The 25,877-nt window shown below is 33.7% G+C and overlaps 3 protein-coding genes across 5 annotated transcripts; 2 read left to right on the top strand and 1 right to left on the bottom strand.

The window, feature by feature from the left end:
- Positions 1–4,503: 4,503 nt before the first annotated feature.
- On the bottom strand, positions 4,504–8,895 carry LOC115953400 (zinc finger CCCH domain-containing protein 14-like). Its single transcript, XM_031071037.1, has 3 exons — positions 8,519–8,895; positions 7,236–7,293; positions 4,504–5,493 (listed from the first exon to the last, which is right to left on the bottom strand). Exons 1-3 carry the CDS (start codon positions 8,589–8,591, stop codon positions 4,737–4,739), a joined length of 888 nt encoding a protein of 295 aa, XP_030926897.1. The 5' UTR covers positions 8,592–8,895; the 3' UTR covers positions 4,504–4,736.
- A 3,690-nt stretch (positions 8,896–12,585) lies between these two features.
- On the top strand, positions 12,586–17,828 carry LOC115953463 (cyclin-L1-1-like). 3 transcript variants are annotated; one of them, XM_031071107.1, is made up of 9 exons: positions 12,590–12,744; positions 12,883–13,059; positions 13,160–13,238; positions 13,786–13,926; positions 14,202–14,371; positions 15,099–15,372; positions 15,815–16,205; positions 17,079–17,114; positions 17,204–17,828. In XM_031071107.1, exons 2-9 carry the CDS (start codon positions 12,908–12,910, stop codon positions 17,272–17,274), a joined length of 1,314 nt encoding a protein of 437 aa, XP_030926967.1. In that variant the 5' UTR covers positions 12,590–12,744; positions 12,883–12,907; the 3' UTR covers positions 17,275–17,828. The 3 variants fall into 3 exon arrangements, with proteins under 3 accessions (XP_030926969.1, XP_030926967.1, XP_030926966.1); XM_031071106.1 differs by having other exon boundaries at positions 15,803–16,205; XM_031071109.1 differs by lacking the exons at positions 17,079–17,114; positions 17,204–17,828 and having other exon boundaries at positions 12,586–12,744; positions 15,517–15,895.
- Positions 17,829–19,344: 1,516 nt separating this feature from the next.
- On the top strand, positions 19,345–25,877 carry LOC115954053 (enoyl-[acyl-carrier-protein] reductase [NADH] 1, chloroplastic-like). The gene is made up of 13 exons (XM_031071906.1): positions 19,345–19,520; positions 20,368–20,685; positions 21,612–21,721; positions 21,816–21,871; positions 21,975–22,059; positions 22,148–22,195; positions 22,936–23,010; positions 23,097–23,208; positions 23,840–23,891; positions 23,973–24,024; positions 24,138–24,195; positions 25,121–25,219; positions 25,525–25,877. Exons 2-13 carry the CDS (start codon positions 20,409–20,411, stop codon positions 25,674–25,676), a joined length of 1,176 nt encoding a protein of 391 aa, XP_030927766.1. The 5' UTR covers positions 19,345–19,520; positions 20,368–20,408; the 3' UTR covers positions 25,677–25,877.

The following is a 25,877-nucleotide window of genomic DNA, read 5'->3' as shown; positions in this document are numbered from 1 at the left end:
CTATATTACTTTCAGCAAAAAATTTTCAGTTTCAGCTAAATAAGCTGATCCCAAACAAAAAGAAAGCAAAAAGAAAATTCATGATCTAACAGGGGAAAACAAATTTAGCTGTTTGATTATTGGATGTATATATTTTGGTTCCAAATGAAGTGAAAGATGTTCATAGTTCACTTTAAAAGACGCAATCTGGTCTGGTCTCAAAGGTATGCTAAATTAAATATTTTTGTTAACTAAGATTTATATTTTTATAACAACCAATTCTACTCTACTCTACTCCCCTCCTTCCCCCTCAATCCAAACAAATCTTATAAGAAGATGTATTACAGATTCAAAAATTAGATTTCATTTGCAATGACCAATATATTACAATTTACGATAAAATGATGTTCTCCAAAACCATCATGAGGAAGGGTATTTATTACAGCTTCGATTGAATCCTTATTATGATACATATTTTATCAGTTAAATTAGATTTTTTTTTTTTTTTGAGGACAACTTAATTATATTTTATAAGAAAAAATATAAGATATTTAATAATTTCGTGTTATGTATAAATGTGATTTTGATTTGAAAGCAGAGAAATACTTTTATATATGATTATTAGGATATCATTATTAATGTCTTTTAAAAAAAAAAATAAAGTGAAATTACAAGGAGGGATTCCAACCTTGATTTTCTTAATAAAATATAATTAAATTGCTAAAATAAATTTTAAGTGGAATGGGGGCTAGTAAACCTATATATTTTTAAATAAAACTGAATACCTCATACATATGAGTATTATATATTTAGAATTTAAAAAAAAAAAAATGGGAGGCCCATTGCTTCCTCCAGCCCAACTGTTCCCTCACTGGATTCTAGTACGAAAAACCTATGATCAAATTTGGCACCTAATTCTATCAGTAGATTTAAGTACCAAAAACCTAAGATCAAATTTGGTACCTGATTGCGACATTGCTATGTGATTTAAACTTTTTAAACTTGCATGATCAGGGATGGAGATGGTTTACTACATGATCAAAAATATTTAATTGGTAAGAATCCAAAATGATTTTAGCATCTTAAAATGTAATTACACTGAATAATGAATATTATAAATTTTAAAGTAAATTAAACATACCACTCTTGTGGTATACCCTTTAAACATGGAACTATCATATGGTTTATTTTATGACACTTCAAAGTTTGCTTTATCCATTTATAAACCAGTTATCTCTATGTTTTAATTATATGAAGCATTTTTGCTAATTTAATTTGATAGCGTAGAAAGTAACAATATCACATATTGAGAAAAAATTAAAGTAAATGATCATTCTACACTCACACTTCTGGCTCTCTCTCTCTCTCTCTCTCTCTCTCTAACTTTCCTTTTCAACCCTTATTTGGGTTTGTTTATATTTAAAAAGCATAAGTTTGAATGTAGAACAAACCACAAAGTTCAGCAAAAAAAAAAAAAAAACAAACAAACAAACAAACCACAAAGAATATAAGTACGGTAACTCCATATTTTAAAAGTATGTCAGCAATTTGCCCTTAATCTTAATTGGAGACTGCAAGATTAGGAGAACGCAAAAACATATAGTACACGCAATTTAAATGTCCGTTGCAAAAGGGAAACTAAATGAGCACTTGCTGGCAAGAAGTGATGAAACCCATTTCATAGGTGCAACGCCTTGGTTGACTGTTGTAATATTCCTGTAGACAGTACCATAAACTTGTGGTTGATACTTCTCGTGAGGACTGTTTCTTTTTATATATTGCAAGCTGATTTCTCAAACACCTCCCCCCCAAAAAAAAAAAAAAAAAAATTGTAGAACTCTTTTGTATTATATATTTCATTTTATTTTATGTAGTGGTATCATCTTTGATATTTTCTTCTGAATTCCCTTATTTTACTTTAATGTAATAATTGTGTGATTAAGATGTGGTCCTCATATTAATAAATTTCTTAATTAATCATGGCTCAAGCAACACTAATAAAAGTAATTATTCTGAGTTCCAAGAGCATGAACTTATTGTGCTCTCATAGCACTGGATAATTAAGCCACTAATCGAGCTTGTTCAAGTTTATGCGAGTTTGGGTGTCTTAACACCTTATCAATCCTAACTCTAACTGCGGAGTCCAAACTCAAGTTTGGTTATGATAGACTGCACGTAAAGGTCTTGGATCTAATAAACTAAATCAAGTGGCAATTCCTCTTGTCACCCTATCTCTCAACCCCTTATAAACTCACACCAGATTGTCTTAAAAGTAGACATAGCAAAACCGGCGGGTCGGGTCAATCGGGTTGCAGGTCGGGTTGGGTTGATCCATATTTTTCACATGAATTTTTATATATAAAGAAAACAACATGTATTTGCCATTTGGAAAGTCATGCAATAAATTACTTGATGTAAAATGGATTACTTTAAATTCCCCACTTATATCAAGAATGAACTACACTTATTAATACTTATTCAATAATTTTAAAATTATACAAATCCTAACATTGTTATCTAAAACAAAATAACACAAAGATAAGTTTAACAAATACACAAGTTTTATTTCTACACAATATTAACATCCCAAAATATAAAACAAAATTATAAATGACTTATTGGATAATTCATTTGACAAAGAATAAAAACATATAAAAAATTTACAATTTTGAAAATTAATTTTATAATCTATTGTCAATTATGGTTGGTACTGTATTTCAATTTGAGATATACATTAAAGTTTGATTGTTTACTTATTTATACATTGTCTTTTTTTATGAATATCATATCATTGTTAAACAACACGCACTCTAGAAAATATCATAATTTATTTTGAAAAACTGTTTATTTTGAACATAAATTATTAAAAAATAGGTCTAAGTTTTCATAATTTATGTTAATTTGATACTTTGGCTTTACTATTTTCACACTTGTGAATGTTTCTCACACATGTCTACAATTTTAAATCTATGTTTTTAATTGTACTGTAATCAGATTATCTTGGCATGTACTTTGCTATTTGATATCTAAAAATCTTTACTCATTACAAAATGTTCAACCATTCATCTTTCAATTAATTTAAATGCAGTTATGTAAATATCTCAATTGTTTCCTTAAGCTCAGAACAAACAATTAAATCAATATTGACTTAATTTTTTTTTTTTTTTTTACCAAAAAAAAGTTTTAAAAAATGGCTCGGGTTTAGGTCAGGTTGACCTGCAAAAAGCACGGGTCGAATCACAGGTCGACCCGTTTTTACCTTGGATCAAAACAATTGGGTTCAGGTGGGGTCAGGTCAGGTCAGAAAATTCTAACTCGTTTTGCCATGTCTACTTAAAAGTCACTCACATTATATGTTGACAATTGTAAGTCACACTTTTGAGTGCTCACGCCCAATCAAACACTAATTTTCATTAGAAAGAATAAGGATTCAAAAAATCAAAATATTACTAAATCCTTTGAATATTACAATAAAAAGAAAATTCTATAATTCTCAAGACATTGAGAGAGAGAGATGTACAAGTTGGAATTCCAGCATTCCATGCACTTTGAATAAATTTTAATAATCTAAGCTCGGTAATTGGCTAAAAGAAAAAAATAGATGAAAGAGCTCAAATTTATTTTGAGTACAAATAAATGTATCTATGGGCCATAGAACTTTTCCATTATTAAATAAAAATTAAGGGTTTGCATGAGTTGAATTGAATAACTTTTTTCAACCCAACTTGATAAGGTCGAGTTGAAAAATTCATAACCAATCACATGTGTAGAAACCAACCCACGAGTTGTGTTGGGTTAGGTTGGTCAATGGGTTGTACATACATGTTTTATGTCATATAAAAAATAGACTTTCATCAATTATCTACATTTTTTTAATAATAAATTATTGCAATTCATATAATATGCTTAAATTATATTCTAAATTTCCAAATTCATCAAAACTAATTATTAAAATGCCAAAATTAATCAAACTAAAAAATAATATTAGAGGTAATTAAAAAAAATAAAAATAAAAATCTTATATATGATATAGGGTTGAGTTGGGTCAAACAGGTGTCCCAAAAAAATAAACTATCAAACTTAACCTAAGGCTCAAAATAAAATTCTAACCCAACCCACAAAAACCAACCCCAAAACATCATGTTGGATTGGATTGGATTGAAAAGATTTTCATCAAGTTGGCAGGTTTGATGAATACTCATTCCCTTCTTCATTTACATTGTCCTTTTCTTTATCATTTAGCCAAAACATGAATTAGTATCAAGAATTGGATGAGGGGTAGGTCTTTTCAAATAGGAAAGTTTTCACATCTGCTTTTGAATCATAGAAAAGAAAACTTAGTAAATGCTCTGATTAGATAATACTTTGACACACTAAGATAATCAAAGATTTTGTGCCAATCAGGCAAAGTGCAATCTTTATACGAGTGTTCAGTCTGCTTTTAATAGCCCAATGTTTGACCCTTTTTTATCTTTTGAAAAGTGAAAAGGTTCGACAAATTCATCATATATAAGTAGGAAGATATAACCACAAATACCAATACCACGTTAAATATTAGCAAAATGGCAAACACAAAAGTTATCAGAATGTAAATTACGGTTAATAAAGCTATGATCGTTTTTAAATAAACCAGATTCCCAAAAACTCAGATATTATCTCTTCGATCTACTACGTTGCGCTACATAGCCAATCCAGACATACCTCCCACTAATACAAGATTGCGTTAACACTAAAGAGGGGAAAACAAGAATGAGCCTTCACACTCCTGACTTACGCAATTCAGCAGCACCATGAGCAAAGTGACATCTTTCTCCAAAGGTGCAAGATCCTTTGGTAAAATTTTCGCACAGCTTAGTCTTATAGTTGCTTCCTGGCGGAGCCGCAGCCCCAGGCATCATTCCATGGGATTTTGGGGGACCAGACAATGAAACAGTCTCGATTAGCTGTCTTACCATGGCGCTTGCTTCCTTAATCTGTTCAAAAGTCCCCTCAAGTTCAATGTTCCTGAGATTGGGATCAGACTCATGATCTCGAATTGAAAGCTTGGCTCCTGTCTGGCGACAAATCTGCTTGGAGTTCACCCCACCCTTACCAATGATGGCTCCAGCAAGAGATGCATCAACACTGATTTTGGCAGTGGCTGAAGCACCAAAGCTAGAGGCTGGGACTGCTGGGTGTGGCTCCACTCGAGCACCCATACGGCCTGGCATGGGTGGTCCCATGGCACGTGGATCTTCGTGGGATGGAGCGATAGGCTTACCTAGTTCCCACTCATTATGAGCAAAATGGCATTTGTCACCAAATTTGCAGCCTTCGGCAGTATTATATTTGTTGCACAAGCGAGTTTTAACTGCAGGTGTAGAGCCATTTGGGATGGCTGGGGGAGGACCTGACATGTTTCTAGTAGCTGCAGGAATGGCAGGGGCTAGATTCATCATCTGTGCTACAGCATTATAGCCACCAGGAACATAGTGCAGGAAGTGACAGCTCTCACCAAAGGGACATCCAGCAGTGCTGCAATCAAAAGCACGTGTCAGATCACTCTAAACAATTGATAACAAAATACTGCATCTGAAGCATTATAAAGGCCAAGGACATCACTATAACAAGCAAGATTGCCACATCTGAATGAATTCTTGGATACTGAATTAAATGGAGGCCAACAATTAACACTCAGCTAGAAGCTCAAAAACAAAAACTTAGATTACAATTTCATACTTTATTAGACATCAGACTAAATTGTTGGAATTAATTGCTCCACATAAAGTTGAATGGAATGGATCTAAGAGGATTCAACTGCCATCACCATAAAGTAGAAACTAAAAGGTTACTTAAACATTTTCCTTCCATGTACAATTGCCCTATTGATTAACTTCTTTACTGTAATATAGCTAAAACCACAAGCTTTTGCCTTCCTAGGCATCTAGGACAGGTAGAAAGAGAGAGAAGGCAGTCGGGCAAGAATGAAGTGATTTCAATATGTGTGTGTGTGAACAATAACCGGCCTAAAAGGCCAAATCAGAACTTTCTTGGAAGCCAAAAGGGGTTGAAATTCAGTAAACCACAGACAACAATCTATTCCCTATTTTGAAACAAAGTAATACTAAGTTGCACCATTCTAATCCTTTTAATTCTACCCTCTTCCTACATCATAATCCTGTGTCTTATTCTAAGGAATCAATTCCTTATCATTGTGTTTTGTATGTGTTTCTGAGAATCGCCAACAAAAAGAAACCAACAAAATAAAAGATATTGGTTCTAATAATTATTCAAATCTAGTGACAATAAACCTAAGCAACAAAGCCAAAAAAAAAGGGGGGGGGCTCATATAAGGCAAGAATCGACCTACAAAACATTATCAGCAATTAATATAAGATAAAAGCTTCTATGAAACATCAGACAATGACACAATAATGAAATTCACAAAGATAGTTTTGCAGTATAAAGTTGATCTCCCAGCTCTTTAAAAACTTTTTTTTGGCAATTTTTTAATACAAATTTATTTGACTTAATTTCCTCAGTTTTTATTAATTAAAATGGCTATTTAAACATGTATTTATACAAGGAGAAAATAAGGCAGTCTACCTCTCAAAAAACAAGTTAAAACATATAAATAAAAGGACATAGAACTCATTCTGAAAAGAATGACAAGTATACAAGGCTACTGACAAGGACTCATTAGGAGACATTAGCAAACACCGCCTTTTTTTTTTTCCGTTTCTCTTCTTGTGGAAGTAAAAAACAAAAAAAAATCTTCATAAAAATTATTTGTCTAGCTATTTAAGAATGGAATGAAATTTATCAGATTTCAACATAATAACATATACATCTTACCAAGAGAATGGTGGGTTCAATTGCTGTAACAATCCACTAAAAGATGGAGAAATTACCATTAAATTATATCTTACTGGATTGGTGGGGAAGTGCTTAAGACTCCAATTTAGCTATAAGGTACAGTATAAATCATTAAAAGTGGGGGAAAAGATAAATCTCAATGTAACATCCTTAGTGCACCAACTCTTTTTCAGGAAAATGGTTATCTTTTGTACTTCATTAATAAAACCTCTACTCTGTTACATAGCATTTTCATTAGACCAAAGCACAGCATGTACCTGTATAAAAGCTATGAATCCCCAGTTCATTAGTGCAGTTTCAAATTATTATCTCGCACAATTGTAAATTTTATAATAATTTACAAACATTAGAAAAAGATAAGACAGCTCAAATTTTTATTTAGATGAGAAAAAGATTTGAACCTGAAAAACTTGGTGCATGGCTTCGATTTGCTTCCTACACCAGATAAGGAGTCCATTTCTGTTGCAAAAAATTAGTTACATTTTCTCGGTTAATTCATCTGGATTCTTAATGTAATTACTCTGACTATCAGAAACTCATGAAAATCTTAATTTCATAAAATTTCACTCACAAAAGGGGGAAAAAGTTTCTTTTCTACAAAAATAAAAGTCCAAATAGTCTATAAGAACACATTGTTTAGGTTACCTACATGTTATCAATAGGTGTATATTTTAATGAGTTGGTTCTTCTGTTTCCAAAGTGAAAAAGGGCAATTTTAACTATCCAATACCTTAATAAAGATAGAGTGCTAGTGCATTAAAGTTTAGGGCAACCTAAATATTATTATCAACTTTCCACCTCATTCCCAAACCACCCCATAATTAAGAAATACCAGTGAAAATAAAGAAGCTTTTTTAATATATTAAGTGAGGAGGGATTTGAACCCCAGAAAACTCTGTTGGAACTTGGAAACACCAGAAAGTGCGAGTTGGCTACAAGATTCTTGGCAATCACATGTTTTTTATATTGCAACAAAGGATTGAAGGAATTGCCCAAACATAAAACCAAAGAAGGATTGCCTAACTTTTTCCAGTTTAATCTTTTGCAAAAGAATACGCATTTTTTTTTCTTTTCAAGGAGTAGGACCCAGATGAAAATTTCTCCGGTAATCGATTAAGTAGTTCATAGGAACATCTTCTCACATACATTGTTAACAGCTTCTTCAGTTTTCCAACCCTTATATTCAAAACCTTTTTAATGAGTTTTAATCAGAGTCTCTTGCAAACACTATTAACATATACTAGAAGACCCTTCGGGACCATTCAGGCCCTAGAGCATGTACACAATTAAAATTATAAACTTTTAGCATTAATTGCCCCCATATGCAAAAACAAATTGATTACGTACTGCTTTAAATTAAAAAAACCCCCCACAAACAATTTATTAACTATCGCTGCACATACACGTAGCTAAGCTAAGTAACTCAATTTTTACAAAAAGAAACTTTTTTTTTTTATAATAAATAAAAAATAAAAACCTAAAAAAAAAAATTAGAACTTAAACAGAACAAGAAGAAAGCAAGAACAGCCCAGCGCAGTAAAAACAAAGAAAAAACTAAACCCTAAAGTAAGTTCATAACAGTACTAAAACATCACAGTTTTCTGCTACTTTCTCAGAAACCAAGCAGAGCAACACAGCATTGGAACATGTCATAATTGGAGAGAGAGAGAGAAAAAGTACGAACCTTGCTTGGACTTCTTGAAGCCGCCATTAGCGTTGAAAGCAGCTTCAGGCCTTCCTCTTTTGCGAGTATCCATTGGTGATGTTATCTCACAGATCCAGATCCAAGCACGGCCACAGATATAATTTTTTTTCCAGAGATACAAAATAGAAACCCTAAAAAGAATAAGGCTAATAAAGAATGAGAAAGAAGTAACAAAAAAAAACCCCAAGAAGAAGAAGAAAAAAAAAAATGGAAATAGTAAAACCCTAGAGGAAGAAGAAAAACCCTAAAAAGATAGGGAAACCCTAGAGTAGAGTAGACGAGGGTTTTTGTGGAGGAGAAGAAGCTCAAAGGGGGGTTCGCCCGTGAGGTTCCTAAAAACAGAGAGAGAGAGTGAATAAGGGTCGTGATGACGGATTTATATATTAATACTATTTATTTTATTTATTTATTAATTGGGAAAATTATTATTATTAAATTATTACTCCTAGTGGGAGTTGGAGTAATTATAGGCGGTAAATAATTGGGGCTTTATTTATAAAAAGTTAGGGTTACCGAACTTAGAGACTGTGATTAATTGTAGTAATTTTTTTTTTTTAAATTAAAAATTAGCTTTGGGTTGGATTAAAATTTAAAACAAAAAAATTATAATAATAATAATTATTATTATTATTATAAATTAAGGCTTGTGTTTAGAATGAGGCTTCGAGTCATGTGCACTTGGTTTGGGTTGGGGTCTCCATCACATGAGCAGAGCTAAAATCTTGGAGGGCTGATCGAAAATAAAATAAAAAATCTTGGAGGGTTTTCATTTTTATTTTTAATTTTTGAAGGGGTGGGTTTTCATTTTTTATTTTAGAAAAGTTTGAATTAACTTTTTAGATTTATCTAGGCATGTGCATTCAATTCATCAATCATAGTTTCATAAAAAAATTTAAAAAAAACATCAATCCTAGGAATCGATTTAATACAACCTAATCTAACTTCTCGTATTGATTTTTTGTAGGTTGCTTGTTGGGGGTAGGTTTTATACTGTTATTTATTTTTTATTTTTTTTAAGAATGTTTTGAATTTTAGGTTGAGTTTGGTTTAACTTTATATGAGATTAAAACCCAAATAACCCAACCCAACCCTCATGATTGAAAATATTTCATATGCATGTATTTTAAATTTATTACATTGCTTTATTTCAATATTTTGAATTTTAAATCTTCTAGGATATTAATGAGTAATTGGATTAGAATTAGATGAATGTATTTATCAAAATAACCTATTCTTTTTTATTGAAATTGAAATAATAGGCTCAATTGTGTAAATTATAATTATTTGTTGAATGATGGACATGAATTGTTGAATACAAATCTAATTTTTTTTTTTTCATTAGGCCTAACAAAATGGACCCTCTTAAAACCCCATTTTGACCCTTATTGTCATTGGAATGCTTAAATTAGCTTATTGGATTGCACACCAATTTTATAATTTTATTTTGCGTTCCTTGACTTCTTCTTTTTATTATATATAAGAACAATAAATTTGGTGAGTTCCAGTTAGCTCAACTGGTAAAGTTTCTGATAGTTGAATAAGAAATCTCGGGTTTAATTCTCACCTACGCCAAAAACCAATCGATGTCTTGGTATGATAATAAAGAGTTATTATCAGAAACAGACACTATAGATTGAAACTATCTCAAAAAAAAAAAGAAAAAAAAAAAAGGAACAATAAACTTGAATGGTGTTTGGTGCATTAAAGATGAAGATCAAAGAGTGTTAGTAAAAGAAGAGCATATTAAAGAATGATTTAAAAGCTATGTTGGTAAACTTTTAATGGAAATGATACAAAATATTGGAACGATTTGGGTAACTCAACGGATGATGAAAACCATATATTTGCTCGACGAATTAGGATGATTTTGGTAAAAGATACATGAAAATGGAAAAAAGTTGTGGGACCGAACGGAATCCCCATTGAAGTTTAGAAGTGCTTAGGTGATGTGGGTGTATGTTGGTTAGTTGACAAACCTTTTCAATAAGACCTTTTCAATGAGATCTTAAGTGTTAACAAAATGCCTAATGAGTGGAGGAGAAATACTTTAATACCTATTTACAAGAACAAGGGGGTTTTCAAAACTATACAAATTATTTGTGGAATTAAACTTATGAGTCACATACTCACACCATCAAACCATGGAAAAGAGTGATCGGACATAGGTTAAGACATGAAACAACAGTATCAGATAATCAATTTGGTTTTATGCTAGGACGAAAATGGAAGCTATTTTCTTACATAGACATCTAATGAAAAAATATAGAGAGGCCTTTAAGGATTTTCATATGGTTTTCATTGATATTGAGAAAGCATGTAATTGGGTCCCTAAAGAGGCTATGTTGTCAGTATTGGAGAAGAATTAGGTTCCTTTAAAGTATAATAAGTTGTTAAAAATATGTTTGACGACGTTGTAATTAGTATGAGAACAAGTGGAGGAATCACAAAGTGAGTTTCCTATCACTATAGGTTTGCATCAAAGATCGGCAATAAGCCCAATCATTTTTGCACTAGTGATGGATAAGTTCACTAAATTGATTTAAGAGGAAGTACATTCACTTGGTGTATACTTTTTTGCATATGATATAATTTTAGCAGAGAGAAGTAAAAGTGTAGTTAATGTCAAGTTAGAAATTTGGCCAGACGCCCTAGAATCTAAAGGTTTTCAATTAAGTATAATTAAATAGAGTACATTGAATCAAAGTAGAAATAGAGGTGAATGGGCGGTAACTCAATGGCCAAGAGATACTAAAGAGCGAGAGTTTTCGATATCTTAGATCAATAATTTATAAAGATTGAGAGATCAAAAAGGATGTAAATCATAGGATAAGACACCAATTGGTTTTTTGTGTAGGCGGGAATTAAACCTTAAATCTTTTATTCAATCCTCAGAGACTTTACGAGTTAAACTAACTAGAACTCACAAAATAAATGTAGCTTAATTAAATATAAAATGGAGAGATAAACAAGCAAAAAAAAAAAAAAAAATCGAAATAAGGAAATCCACTTACTTGGGTAGTTTTGTTGACCCAAACTCGATTCAACCCAAAGCTTTTAAGAAGTATTTTTTTTTCAAAATAACATCATTTTTCAAACATATTTGTTAGTTAGCATCGTTTTCAAACTATTTAGGAAACTAGCATCTTAAGTGTGTTAGACTCGATTTTGGAATGCTAAATCGAGTACATTGAACTCAATTTCAACATCGTGCTGCAGCTAACGTGGAAAATTTTCCACATAGGCATGAAAATCGAGCCTTACAGAGTCGATTCTTTTAAATTGAAATTAAGTCTATAAGGCTCGATTTCAGAACCTAGCAATTCTTACCACCTGATACTTAATGGCAAAGCACTAGAGAAGCAATAACGAAGCAACCCAAGCGGTGAAACCTTCAGGTGATGGTGACGAAGGCTTCAGGCGAGGGAAATCAGATCGGACTTAATGTGGGTGTGTTTCTCACCGCCACTCTGGTGATGTGGTTGCCGCTCCAGTGGAGGAGAAGAACACGTTGGAGTCTAGAGAAGATCTTGCTAGAGGAGAAGCAACCTAGGCAGTGATTCTGACTGAACCTAGGCGTGAAGGCTTCAGGCAATGGCAGCGAAGGCTTCAGGCGAGGGAAATAAGATCGGACTTAATACAAGTGTGATTTCTTGCTGCCACTTTGATGATGTCGCTGTCGCTCCAGTGGAGGAGAAAAACACGTTGGAGTTCTAAAGAAGATCCGATCTAATCAGGTATTTGTTTTGGGTTTTGTTCATGGGTTTTTGGGGCTTGGAAGAACAAGAAAGTTCGTATCCAATTCTTGAAGCAAAAGGAAGCAACACAAAATAGAGTCCTAAGGACTTGATTTCTATATGATAGAACTCAAGTCCATTTGACTCGAGTTTAATGCCTACGTGGACCAAATATCCACCTTAGCTGTTGCGTGATGGGAAAATCGAGTCCTCTGGTCTCAAATTGTTAGATACCCAAATAGTTTCAAAACTATGCTAACTAACAAAATAGTTTGGCTTTTAGGGATATTTTTTTTAAAAAATCATTTTAAGAAACTTTAAAACCAAATCAAACCCCCAATGGCCTCTGCTTCACCATTCACCACAATACCACCGGTACACCCCCAACGGGCAGACCAGCTACCCTCCGGCGATTTCAACGGCGATAGAATCTAGAGATTCTCAAGGTTCGGCACCCATACAATAATTAAGGTAACCTCCAAATTTTCTCAATCTAAATGCTTCATTCATGTTTATACACAGCTTCAAGTTTGTGACTTAAAAAAAAGAAAAAAAAAAAATTTGATGGGTATGTTATACTAAAATATTTTATTTGCTATGTTGTGGCAGTTTTGTTGAGTTATTTGGTTTTAGAATGATATACACGGCGATTGACAATTTCTACTTAACCGATGAGCAACTAAAGAACTCACCTTCTAGGAAAGATGGCATTGATGAAGCAACTGAAACTACCTTACGAATCTATGGCTGTGATCTCATCCAAAAAAGTGGCATCTTGCTTAAACTGTATCCTGTTTTTTTGATTTCTTTAATGTTGGGTTTATGAAATTGTTTACTTTTCTTAATTTTATTGGTTCATATGTTACCTTAATCTTTGTACTTACAGACCTCAGGTTGTGGCGACCGGGCAGGTTCTATTCCATCGTTTCTATTGCAAGAAATCGTTTGCCCGCTTCAATGTTAAGGTTAAGTTTTGTCTCTTATCATTCTCTCTTTTCATAGAGAATAAATGTAGGAAAGAAAAGGGGTTCTTTGAAATGTATCCATGATGTCCTAGCTGTTAGAATTATGGTTAAATTCACCCTTTCGTAATAGTTGAAGTTTTTGGGACAATTAGTGATTTATCAGGTTATCAATGAAGGTGGTCATGAGTTCGAACCCAACCTTCACTCCACCTCTCATTAAAAATGTTAAAAATCCCATGTGTTGGGCCTCGCTTCTTAAGGGAGAGTTTGAGATTATACACGAGGGGAGTGTTAGAATTATTGTTAGATGATTAAATACACCGTTTTCTATTAGTTTAAGGCTTGGGGATAATTGATAATTTAGCACTAGTTTTGTATCGGTAATTCACCTCTGCCAAGACCAACAGTTTCCTTGAGCTTCATTGAATTAAGGTCCATGTTTTCCAGAATTTATTTTTATTCTTACATTTTCTTGGCAACAAATGAATAATAGTTGTGTTTCTAACTTGGATATTTTAATTTTCTGGGATATGATAATTTTTTGCAGAAAGTTGCTGCGAGTTGCGTGTGGCTTGCATCAAAGCTCGAGGAAAGCCCAATGAAAGCAAGACAAGTCCTTATTGTTTTCCATAGAATGGAATGTAGGATGGAGAACTCACCTATAGAGCATTTGGAGATCGGTTCGCAGGTTAAGCACCCACCTTCTTTTCCATGGAATTACCTTTTTTTTTTCTTTTTTTTTTTAATCATTTTCTTCTTTGGCACAAGAGTTGAATTTTTCATTACTTGTTCTTCTTTTTCTTTTTGGCAACCACCAAGTATAATAGCTTTGTCTGAATAGGTGGTTAATTTTAGCACTTCAGGTGTCTTTGCACTTATATAGTCCTTGTATTTTTCTCCCCCCCAAAAAAAAAGCAGTAAATTCTCATGGTTTCTTTGTTTTTCCTATTTCTTTTCTAACAGAAGTATCATGACCTCAAGACTGACTTGAGCAGAACAGAAAGACATATATTGAAAGAGATGGGATTTGTTTGTCATGTTGAACATCCTCATAAATTCATATTTAACTACCTTGCCATTCTTGAAACACCTCCAGAACTGAGGCAGGAAGTTTGGAATCTAGCAAATGATAGGTACTTTTTGCAAATTAACTACTCATGGACAAAAGTTATGCACTCTTTTTTCTTATTATTTGGTTATACATTTAACAAGGAAACTTTGCATCTAAAATTTTTATTCTTCAGTTAAGTCTTACTTATAAAAAAAAAGTGTCATTTAGTTTACATATCTATATAGATAGTATTCATAACTATCAAAAAAAAAAAAAGACTATTCATAGATGTCTTTAGTATCATATAGAATCTACATTGTATAGTATTAGATTTTTGTAGGAAGTGTTCATTATTCAACTAGTATGTTTGAGCGTACACTAAATACTCTTTGGACAATGTATAGTGCTTTTATTTTTGGTGGGCTACATGAATCCTTCTCCAATCAGCCCTATTTAGGGCCATATTCTGTTATATTTTTTATGATTATGCTTTTCTTGCTTTTTAGACCCATATTATATTTAGGCCTCTCTTTAATGCCCTAAGCTCCTTGAATCTATAAATTGCCTTTTTTTTGTTGCCATGTCCATGCATATAATTTGATGCAGAAGACATCTTGACAGTTATTTGTTTGGTTGGTAGTCACACTGTAGTATGTAAGACACAATTGCATTCTTCTATGCTTCAGAATAATGGGTCGATTTATGTCTGCTGATTGTTGCAGTTGTTCCGTGTCTTTCACTGTGGCTTACACTTCCATTAGTAATCTGTCTTGTTGTTTAATTTTATTTTAACATTCAAATTTGAGCAGTTTGCGCACAACTTTGTGTGTTCGATTCAAGAGTGAGGTTGTGGCTTGCGGGGTTGTCTATGCTGCTGCTCGTCGGTTCCAAGTACCCCTTCCCGAGAATCCACCATGGTGGAAGGTATTTGATGCAGACAAGTCTGGGATTGATGAAGTATGTAGAGTTCTGGCTGAGCTGTACAGCCTCCCCAAGGCAAAATATATCCCTGTCTTTAAGGATGGAGACTCTTCTACGTTTTCTAGCCAGTCGAGGGATTCACAATCTCAGCCAGTTCTGAAGGTACTTCTATTTTATTCATGTACAATTTTAAGTTTCATTGGAAACATAAAGCCTCTGCTAATGCCCTTTCTGCAGTGTTCGCAATTGCCAATTCGTCAGCAAGTATTGCATTATGTTTGTTAACTGCTGCTGTCCTTTTTCCAGAGATTCTTGCCATAGAGGTGGGTTGTTAGACCACCCAAATTTTGGAGATGGAACAGCAGCACTTGAATGCTCTGTTTAGAGAAAGGATGGCAATTGTGGGGACTGCAGAAAATTTGGTCAACCTCATAATGCCACATACTTAAAATATGATCTCCCCTAGCAGAGTTGAATCACATTAGCTTGGTGGAATTTTTATTTTACTGCAGTTCTATAAGAATTTCTGCAGACTAGGGAGAGTTGAATCACTTTAGCATGGTGGGATTTTTATTTCATTGCTGATCTATAGGAAATTCCTCAGACTAGCCCTACAGCTAATATCAAGTCAGCTTCAGCCACTGTTAACACTGAATCTGGTGGATCCGAGGATGTATTGGTGAAAGCACCCCTTGACAAGCTGAAGGATTCTAAGAAAAATGATGATGAATTAAAGAACATGTCTGTTGAGGGAGAGGCAAGAGAAGAGCCCCTGCCAAAATCAAATTCTGACCACAGAACAGACGCAAGTAGGGAAAGAAACAGGGAGAGAGAGGAGAGGGAAAGGGACAGAGAGAAGGAGGGCAGAATAAAGGCCCGGGATCGTGATAGGAGCAGGGATTTTGACCGTGTACGTGATCAAGAGGAAACAGAGAGGGACAAAGATAGAGTTAGGGATTGGAGTCACCGTTCCAAGGATAGAGGAAAATATTTAGGTATGTTTACAACCAATTTTGTTCATGAACCTGATGCTATTGTTAATATTTGCTTTTAGGGGTGTAGCCAGGATTTTTTTGTTTGAGGGGGGCCGAATTGTGGTACTAATATATTAGTCAAGATAAACTCCTACACACATGTATGTGTATAGATATATAAACTTTAATACTAGAGTAAGTCATAATTCATAAATAATTGTATACGACATCATCAACTTTGATGTATGCATATTTACTACATAATTTTTAGGATAACTTATCATCTTTTAAACTCTAATGAGAAAAGTTGTCTACTCTGAATGTTTTATATTAGACTTGTAGAAAAATATCAACAAAGAGAACTCAATATCTCCTATAAAATTTATGCTCAATGACAATCTTTAATAGAATAAATTTAATCTTTTACCGTCTCCATAGTGAAATTTGTAAAATTTTCATTTTCAATAAGAATCACAAAAATTGTCTACCAAAGCGAATAAAAGAATTCAATGTAATCACTTAAGTCTTCAAAGACATGGATGATAGAAAAATTTAATAGATACAAGTGCAAATTTTACATTATAAAAATGAAACAAAGAAAACAAAAACTACATTGCCTCTATAATTAATAGACCAACTGACAAAGTCCTTCATTTTCTAAGAGCACCATTGGACTAAAATATTTTCAAGTGCCAACTCCTATTTTATTAAATCTCTAAATTTTTTATAATTATATTTACTATAAAAGAAATTTTAAAAATTTTCGAGGGGCCAACCATAGATGTAGCTATGTCCCTGTTTGTTTTATGGGTGTGCCGTGGTGTGATCTTCTTTTCTAATTGTTCTCTGATTATCTAGTGATATGATCTTTCTCTTGTTATTGTGAATGCCCAGGACATTCAGAGAAATCAAGACATCCCTCATCACGAGGTATGCATTTTGTTTTCCTTTGGTATTGCATGATCAATATGGTTTCTTGTTTAACCGTAGTTCTGTTATCTGAACCTCTTTATTTTTAGATTGGGACTACCACAGTTCCTCTTATTCTTCAAGGGGGAAGGATCGCCATAGACATCAATCTTATACTTAAATCGTCTCTCTACAGACAAGAACTTTTTTGACTTGAAATGTACAACCTAAATTTTGATGACTGATCTGTGGGCTATTCCCAATGGTTGATCTTGATCTTGTACTCAGCCCTCAGTAATGTGGACAGAATTCTCTTATAGTGCTTTGCTCATCTCCTGGCTACCTGAAATAGCTTGCTGCGTTATTGTATTATGTTGTAGGAGCTTGCCTATTCATAGGACATGTGGCAACTGGTAGCAGGTACTGCTTAGTAGGTGCTAGCCTTGGGGGGTCTGTCTCTGAATGCTTTACATCTGTGAATCCATGTTCGATTGATATATTTGTCAAGTTTACATACCTAGAAATACATGCTGGATGATGGACCTTGCATTGCTGCTATGTGAACAACTTAAAGTGGCTATGAACATCAGACTACATGATAATGTGAAAACTTCCTCATCCCATTTTTCCACACCAATACTACTTGTTTTAGAGATTTTTTGGGCGGAGTTCTATTAGTTGTATATGCTGAATGGTGTTTATATAATAGTAATCAGTAAGAGTTATGTTATAGCAGTCAAACATAGTTTCATTTCATTGCTATCTTATTATAGCAAGTTATGAATACCCCCTATTTCTAAATTATTTGGATATGGTTTAATTAAAATCATAATTCTCTTATAGAGTTCTGAATCCATCCCATGACTAGATGTTATACGTATCTGAGCTATACTTCCAAATCTTTCTGGCAAATATGCGCACCAATTTCCCACAACTATCATGACCCACTGCGCAGCAGGAAATCAATGCTATTGAGTATTGACTAAGTACTACAATGGGGAGCCTGAGATATGTAGTAGGAAGACATGATGAAAGAATAGATATGTGATGGAAATTGCATAAGTTTCTTATTCTACAAATGAAAGCCTTGCCAACGGGGGCTTGGCTCAGTTAGTAAGGTTTGGATACTTCGTCTAACCCACCTAGGTTCGAGTCCCGTTGCCAGCAAGAATCCGTTGGTGGGCATCCACATGGGTTGGCCCAAGGGTTTTAACCTTAGTGCCCAGCCTGGGAGCTAGCGTAACCTAGCGAACCCCTATTTTTGTTGACCAAAAAAAAAAGAAAAAAAAGCCTCCATGCCTAATCAACATAAAATAATGTAATTCATTATTTTAATTAACTTAGGCATGGAACCTGAAAGCCTAAATAAGATTTTGGATTCCTAGAGGTGATACTAGGACAACAAATGAGTCAAGTCAAACCAAGTATTAAAAGTTTAGAATTATTCATTTAATTTTATTTTAAACGCAATAACACATCCACTTATTGAAAGAAAGGATTCAATTAAAGCAATTCAGCCACTTATTGAAAGAAATGATTCAATTAAAGCAATTCAAGTAAAGGAGAGAGAGAGAGAGGGGGGGAAAAAAGAAAAAAGAAAAAGAAGCTCATATATAAAAAGAGGTTTTTGGGAATAAGGAACTTTCTCCATAAAATTGCTCATATGTTCCACACGTGTGAAAAAGGGTAATTGAGATAAAATGTTAACAATTTCATCTTAATCCAAAATTTAGGGATTTAAATATAGTAATTGAAAATTTTTGTGGACTAAATGAAATAATCAAAACACATGTAAATTATACTTTGCACTAAAATAAAAAGTTGAACTCCATCATGAACTATCTTTAACATTCGTTCTATCTTATAAGATACTATCCATTTTAGGATTGAGATTTTATTTGTTTTATCTAATGGTATAAAGAGGGCCACTCAATTATTTCTTTATATTTGTTTTTAATATAGGAAAAGTTAATGGATACTCTGAAGGCATTGAGTTATTAAATTTTTTTAAATTTTTTTTTAATGAGAAGCTCTATTTTTTATTTTATTTTTTGACAGTTTTTCCATGAAAGTAGCATAAAAAATTTTCAAAAATGATCTGTTAGCTAGACACCGTAATCTAAACCATAAAACATATATATATGATTTTAAAAATGTGGAGCATGCTGTAGGTTTAAAACGAGCAAGCAGGGGTATAAATGTCATTTGAGGAGCGCCAAACCAACAACTCATGAACCACTCTACTACTCGACATTTCCAAAGTTCCCACCAGTCACCACCAAACATCAAACAACACAGCATTGGTTTCATCGAAACTTTAACGCACAAACACATAAATAAATATAATACACACACAAAAACCTCTCATTCTCTCCCAAGTTCTAATCACCAAGCTGAAACTTTTGCATCCCAAACATCACACCTAAGGTGAGTTCTGATCTTTTCTATGTGAATGAATGTACAGGTTTCTCAGTGAATGTTGAGTTTAAAACTTACGTCTGAATGACTTGTTATTTTCTCATTATTACATAAATGTGATTGGGTTTAGGCTCCTCAATCGTGGGTTTATTTCATATTTGAGTCTTTCCCAGAATTAAAATTGATCACTTTTTTCTTTTCTTTTTTTCTTTTTTGAAAGAAAAGAATCTCTGTTGACATCTATGTTCATTTTGTGGGTAATCTTGGATATAATGCTCTCAATATTTGTTGCTTTTCAAATAGTTTTATATACCATGGTTGCACTTGCAGGTTGAGTGTTAGCATATGTTTTGATATGCTATTTTTTTTTTGGTGACCAAAGTGCGACCAAGATTTCAAATTTATTTTCACCCGAGTGAACATGATTTTTCTTGTGCCTTTAGTGAACATGATTTCAATGTATTCTGAAAATCTCCACCAATTTCTTGGTCATACGTGATACTTAATACTTGGTAATGCTGATGAATTTTACATAGATCATATTTAGCCCATGGTTAAGTTTTCTTCATTCTGCTACTTTTATTTTGGCGTGTAGTTCATTGGTAAATTAAGATATTATGTGTATTCCGGTTTGTTTTGAGCTGAGTGATATCTGTTTTCAACTTAATTTATTGACTTGTTTATATGTAGGAACTTCTGAAAAAAGTAGGCATGATATACTTTTTTCTCATATTCTGTGTGGTAGATTATGTGTTTTGACATTGTAGATACTCAAATATTATCATGATACGGTAAATCATACCATGAACATTCTTACTACATAGATGATTACCTATAAATGTTTTCAATACTGCAGACTTTTGTTTTGACTTTTGGAGGTCTTAAAAGTGATTGAAAATGGCGGCTACTTCAACCCCTGGCATGCTCATGACAACAATCAATTCTTGCTTATCTTCTTCCCGCAATAGAGTTATGACAAGCACTGCAAATTTCAGTGCTGAGCATAAAGAGGCATCTTGGACAAGGCTTACCAGCTCTTCCCACATCTCATCAAGGCAGCCATTCTTCCAGAGCTTCACATCAGGAAATGTAAAATTTCAAAAGGTTGTTACAAGAGCAGTGTCTGGTGCTGCAGAGTACAAGCCTTTGCCTGGCTTGCCTGTTGATTTGAGAGGTCAGACAACTATTTTTTTTCCCCTTTCATTATAAGATGCCTTTATTATCATTTGGTCTTTCTTTCATAAATATTGTAGTTGCTTAGCACCCTCTTCACTGGTTTCTATATATGATGCGCAAACTATATATAAGAAATATGAAATGAATAGCTTCACATACTATCTTCCTCCACCTTTTTCCTTGTTGCATGGTATTGATACTGCAAGCAAAGGCCAGGTTTACAACTGCAGATGAGGTTTTGACTGGGAAGATTATATGTTTTGCTTTGTAAGATGGTATTTCACCAAGCATTTTAAAGCAAAATGTAGATGGGGTTTCTCTTTATTTCTGTGTCCCATGATTATTGACTTGAAAAGACAATTACCTCAATGAAAGCTCAACAAAATGCCTATTTAGCTTCATATCCTGGGTTCTGATATGTATCTCAACTGAACACACATAAGCATAACAAAAATATTGAGATATTGCATGTAAAATGAGCATTGTTGTAAACTTACATAGTCTGCTAAGTTGCCATGCTGTTAAGTGGCAGAAAAAGGGTGGAGTTTCAACACCTGCTTGGCTGCTTCAATTTTTTTGCTTGTAGTTGTAGTTGATTACCTTTTTTTGGCTTTGCAAAGAATCTTGCCATATATATATATATATAAGTCACATGTATAAATGTTGGAGAAACCTGAACCATGGTATTGAATCAAAGCACAAAAATCAGTTCTCTGGTAACAATGAGGCAAAGCCCAAATTTGAGGTTGGGAGTGAACAATGGTGGGAAGTGTTACAGGAAGGTTTTTGTCATTGTCTTGCTATGAAGAGAAATGTTTTAGGATGACCACCGGTGTTGAGGTCAAGCCAAAGATGTACTTGTCCAAATCGTATGAATATAACATATATGCTGCTGCATTTAACACGGGGACATTGTGTTAGCAGGTAAGAGAGCATTTATTGCTGGCATAGCTGATGATAATGGATATGGATGGGCAATAGCAAAATCTCTTGCTGCTGCTGGTGCTGAAATTCTTGTTGGTACATGGGTTCCGGTATGTAAATTGATCTAACTTGATCTTATGATTCTAGAGTCTCAAGTAATGACAAAAGTGCACAATTTTTAATGTGAACTTTTGTTTTATCTAGGCACTGAATATTTTTGAATCTAGTTTACGGCGTGGGAAATTCGATGAGTCACGCAAGTAAGATATGATGTTCTGTTTCCTGCATTATGGGTAATCAATTAAAAATTGCGGTACTGTTTCCAAGCCTCTGTTAATTTCTAATTGAAATTTGATTTTTCAGATTACCAGATGGTTCTCTAATGGAAATTACTAAAGTGTATCCATTGGATGCTGTTTATGACAATCCTGAAGATGTTCCTGAGGATGTAATGAAAATCTCCATGTATTTCTGGAATAATTGATATAAAGTCCAATTGTATTCTTGGTGATATTCTTAGTTGTGGTTTTGGGCAGGTAAAAGCAAACAAACGCTATGCTGGATCCTCAAATTGGACGGTTCAGGTATCATTTATTGTGAATACATCACTATTTAATTTAAGTGGTCATTATTGAATAAAAGACATTTTAACTCCACTCAGTAAACATCACTAATTTATTATGTCAGATTGACCTGGGCATAACATGTGATGAACTGTTCTCCAAAGTATTCCATCGGCCTATGAGTTCCCACGTCTGTTCATGATTTTCTAAACACAACATAGAATAAAGATATCTCAGTATTTTGTCTTCACTTGGTGGGCACATTAGTATCAGTAAAACCAAATTGCATTAATGCCTCTGACTCGATTAAATTACAAGTGCTTAGTTTTCTTCCTTGAGAGAGAACAACAGAATTAATCAAGTATTGAACTTAAATCGCACCATGGTTCACATTGATAAAAATGAATGTTAATAAGTTGACTAAAAGTTCAACTAATAAGTAGATGGATTTAATATGATTATAAGTTTGTACTACATCTTATCTGTCATGTCACATGTCAAATTTCTTTTCAAATGTATAGCAAAAGGATTTAATCTAACTCAACCTACTAATGACTAAGCTGCATTTGTTTCACAAACTGTTCGAATCCATATTTTGGTGAACATTGAAATTCATGGTCAATTGCAAACTTTGAATGTAAAAAACTTATAATGCATGCTCCTCTTGCAAGGAGCTACAGGTCTCTTTACTGGCAAAGACATAAATGAGATAACTGACCCAACTGACCACTGGTAACCAATTTGGTTCTAATGTTTTGCAGGAAGTTGTTGAATCTGTGAAACAGGACTTTGGAAGCATCGACATCCTTGTGCACTCACTTGCCAATGGGCCAGAGGTGTTGTGTTCGTCAGTTTATCCTTTAAGGCTGTTCTTTCAAGATCTTAAGGCACTTAATTAGTGTTTTTTTTATTTCATTTGCAGGTCAGCAAACCTCTTTTGGAGACATCAAGGAATGGATATCTTGCAGCTATCTCTGCATCTAGTTACTCCTTTGTTTCTTTACTCAAGCACTTTGTTCCAATAATGAATCCAGGCACATTTCTCACTTAATTTCTTCTATTGCTTTTCTTTGATTTTTATCTTTATGTTCTTCCCTTCTCACCCTCCTCTCCCCATCCCAACTTTTTTCCTTATCCCTAATTTTCCCCTTAAGTCTGAATCCTTACAGTATGCACCCTTATGTAAGGAACCTGGTTTAGGGTTAGGGTAATCTTGATGTTTTGAGTGGTCTTGGATTACGAGTGCTAGGTTTTTAGGTGTTTCCGGATCTTTAGGGTTCGATCATGTCCTAGGTTAAGTGATTTTGATGTTTCAAACAAGTTCTTAAAGTGATATGTGATTTAGGCTTTGTTTGGGAGAACTCTAGGGTTTTGGGTATGTTATATTTTGCATGAATTGTGACTACTTCATGGGAATCACAGCCTCTCAGGGAAACATACTAGATAAAGTTTTGTCTTCTAACTCTCTCACACTCAAAAACTACACCACCACTCTATCTATAGGGACTATCACACCACCTTGCTTCTTTTCTTACCAGTGTGAGATTAATACTCTCAATAGGAATTACTTCATCTCATTATTAGTTTTCTAACCAATGTAGGATTCCAAAACCAGTAAGAAAACCTCTGAAATTTTCCCCTAATTGGCTGGACTTAACATTACAGGTGGTGCTTCAATTTCTCTAACATACATTGCTTCTGAAAGGATCATTCCAGGGTATGTTTCCTTCAGCACTGTGAACATTGTCGTGTGGTTCACCTAAGAACAATTTCTTCATTTTGACTGTTCTACACGCAGATATGGTGGAGGCATGAGTTCAGCAAAGGCTGCTCTGGAGAGTGACACACAAGTAAGTCATATGTTTATTTATTTATTTTATTTTATTTTTATTTCATGTATTTCTGTTTTTCAAATGTTCATGATAGTTAGCATAACATCTATAAACTTTTGGGCTTGACACAGGTGCTAGCTTTTGAAGCTGGAAGAAAACACAAAATCAGGGTCAACACAATATCTGCCGGTATTTTATTTACTTTATATTGAGAATCATATCCTCACCTAAAATAGGAGAATAATTCTCTTGTAATCTCATTGACTGGTTTATGTCCTGGTGCCACATTCTGCCATGTACATGCTATGGGTGTTCCATCTGAAATGAGACCTATAGGGATGGCTCTATCCTTCTTCTCTATAGTCCAATTAAAAGATGATATGATTTAATGATCTGTATGTAGATCTCTCCAAGAAGACATCATCTATCATTCCTGGTTCTCTTCCCTAATTATATGGATGATGTGTTTTACTGATAAGATATAGAAATTAATTTAGCCCCAATCTTCACTGCTGTTTATCTAGCAATCAATCACAGCACACTAAAATCCCAATACTCAAACATGTTTCCATTAATTTGCCCAAAATCCCAGACTGAGTGGATAACTAAATGTCCTTGTGTCGGCAATTAATGAAAATAACCATCAGTATGATTTTACGATAATTGGTTCATCAATGGTACCAAACTGAATGTTAGTTGTGTCATGGAAACATTACTGAAGGAGTCCACCCAGTGATATCTTATTGGGCTTGAATCTCACTTAGCATCACTTGCAGTAGTCCTGTTGGTAATTTTAGCATAAGTTTAAATGCATTCAATTTTTTATTTTTATTTATTTTTTATTTCTACTTTGTATTTAAAAAGTACAAATCCATCCCTTTGAAATAGAGCTTTCATCTCACCATGCAGTTTAAATTGATTTTACAGTTTCCATAATATTATGTGTTCTCAGTTTTGTACCCTGGCCCTGTTGTTGTCTTAGATTCATTTTTTGGTGTTAAGGTTACCTTTGAATTCAATAGAAGGCAAAATCAAATGATATAATTCCTAACTTAATTTTTTCTTTAGATAGTATCTATTTCCTCACATGTTTTCCAAACTATATAAATTTCAGGGCCATTAAGAAGCCGTGCTGCAAAAGCAATTGGTTTTATTGATATGATGATAGATTACTCATCAGCCAATGCACCCCTACAGAAAGAATTATCTGCAGGTGAGTCATAAGTTTTTCCACAGATATTTCTAGATTTGGTTACGATCAAAATAATACTGCCTACTTTCTGTGGAACAAGACAGCAATTCAATAAAATTGCAAATTTTTAAAAAATATTATCCTCGTTTATGGTCAATTGATCATGATCACTCTAGCTTCTTGTGATATTTCTCCACTAAACAACAGAGGCTTGAAAATGCTTTTACAACACAAGCAGATGCAGCCTCTTTTGGATAATTTATGTTTTGTATTTTCTTTTTGGCATTTTTCATACTGTTACTGAGCTTGAATTATAATTGGAACAGAGGAGGTTGGGAATGCTGCTGCCTTCCTGGCATCACCATTGGCTTCAGCTATCACTGGTGCCGTTGTGTATGTTGACAATGGTCTGAATGCAATGGGAGTGGGAGTTGACAGCCCAATATTTGAGAACCTAGACATTCCAAAAGGTAAATAGAGCCAGAGGGTTTTTTATATTTTTAGCAAAGCCAAGGTTAGAGGTTAAGATAAACATGGATTGTGTAAGTGAATTTTATTGAAAATTTTGATCAAGAAAAAGAAATAATTGTTTTCTCACATTTCATATGTTCTTGTATCATTAGCAAATGGATTATTTCGCATTTCCATATTAACAAGAAGATAGCATGATTTTTCCCCA

This window comes from Quercus lobata, chromosome 7 (genome assembly GCF_001633185.2).
Source record: "Quercus lobata isolate SW786 chromosome 7, ValleyOak3.0 Primary Assembly, whole genome shotgun sequence".
NCBI classification, from domain to species: Eukaryota; Viridiplantae; Streptophyta; class Magnoliopsida; order Fagales; family Fagaceae; genus Quercus; species Quercus lobata.
Note: the sequence above shows the minus strand (reverse complement) of the source record. Positions and strands in the feature narration are given on the sequence as shown.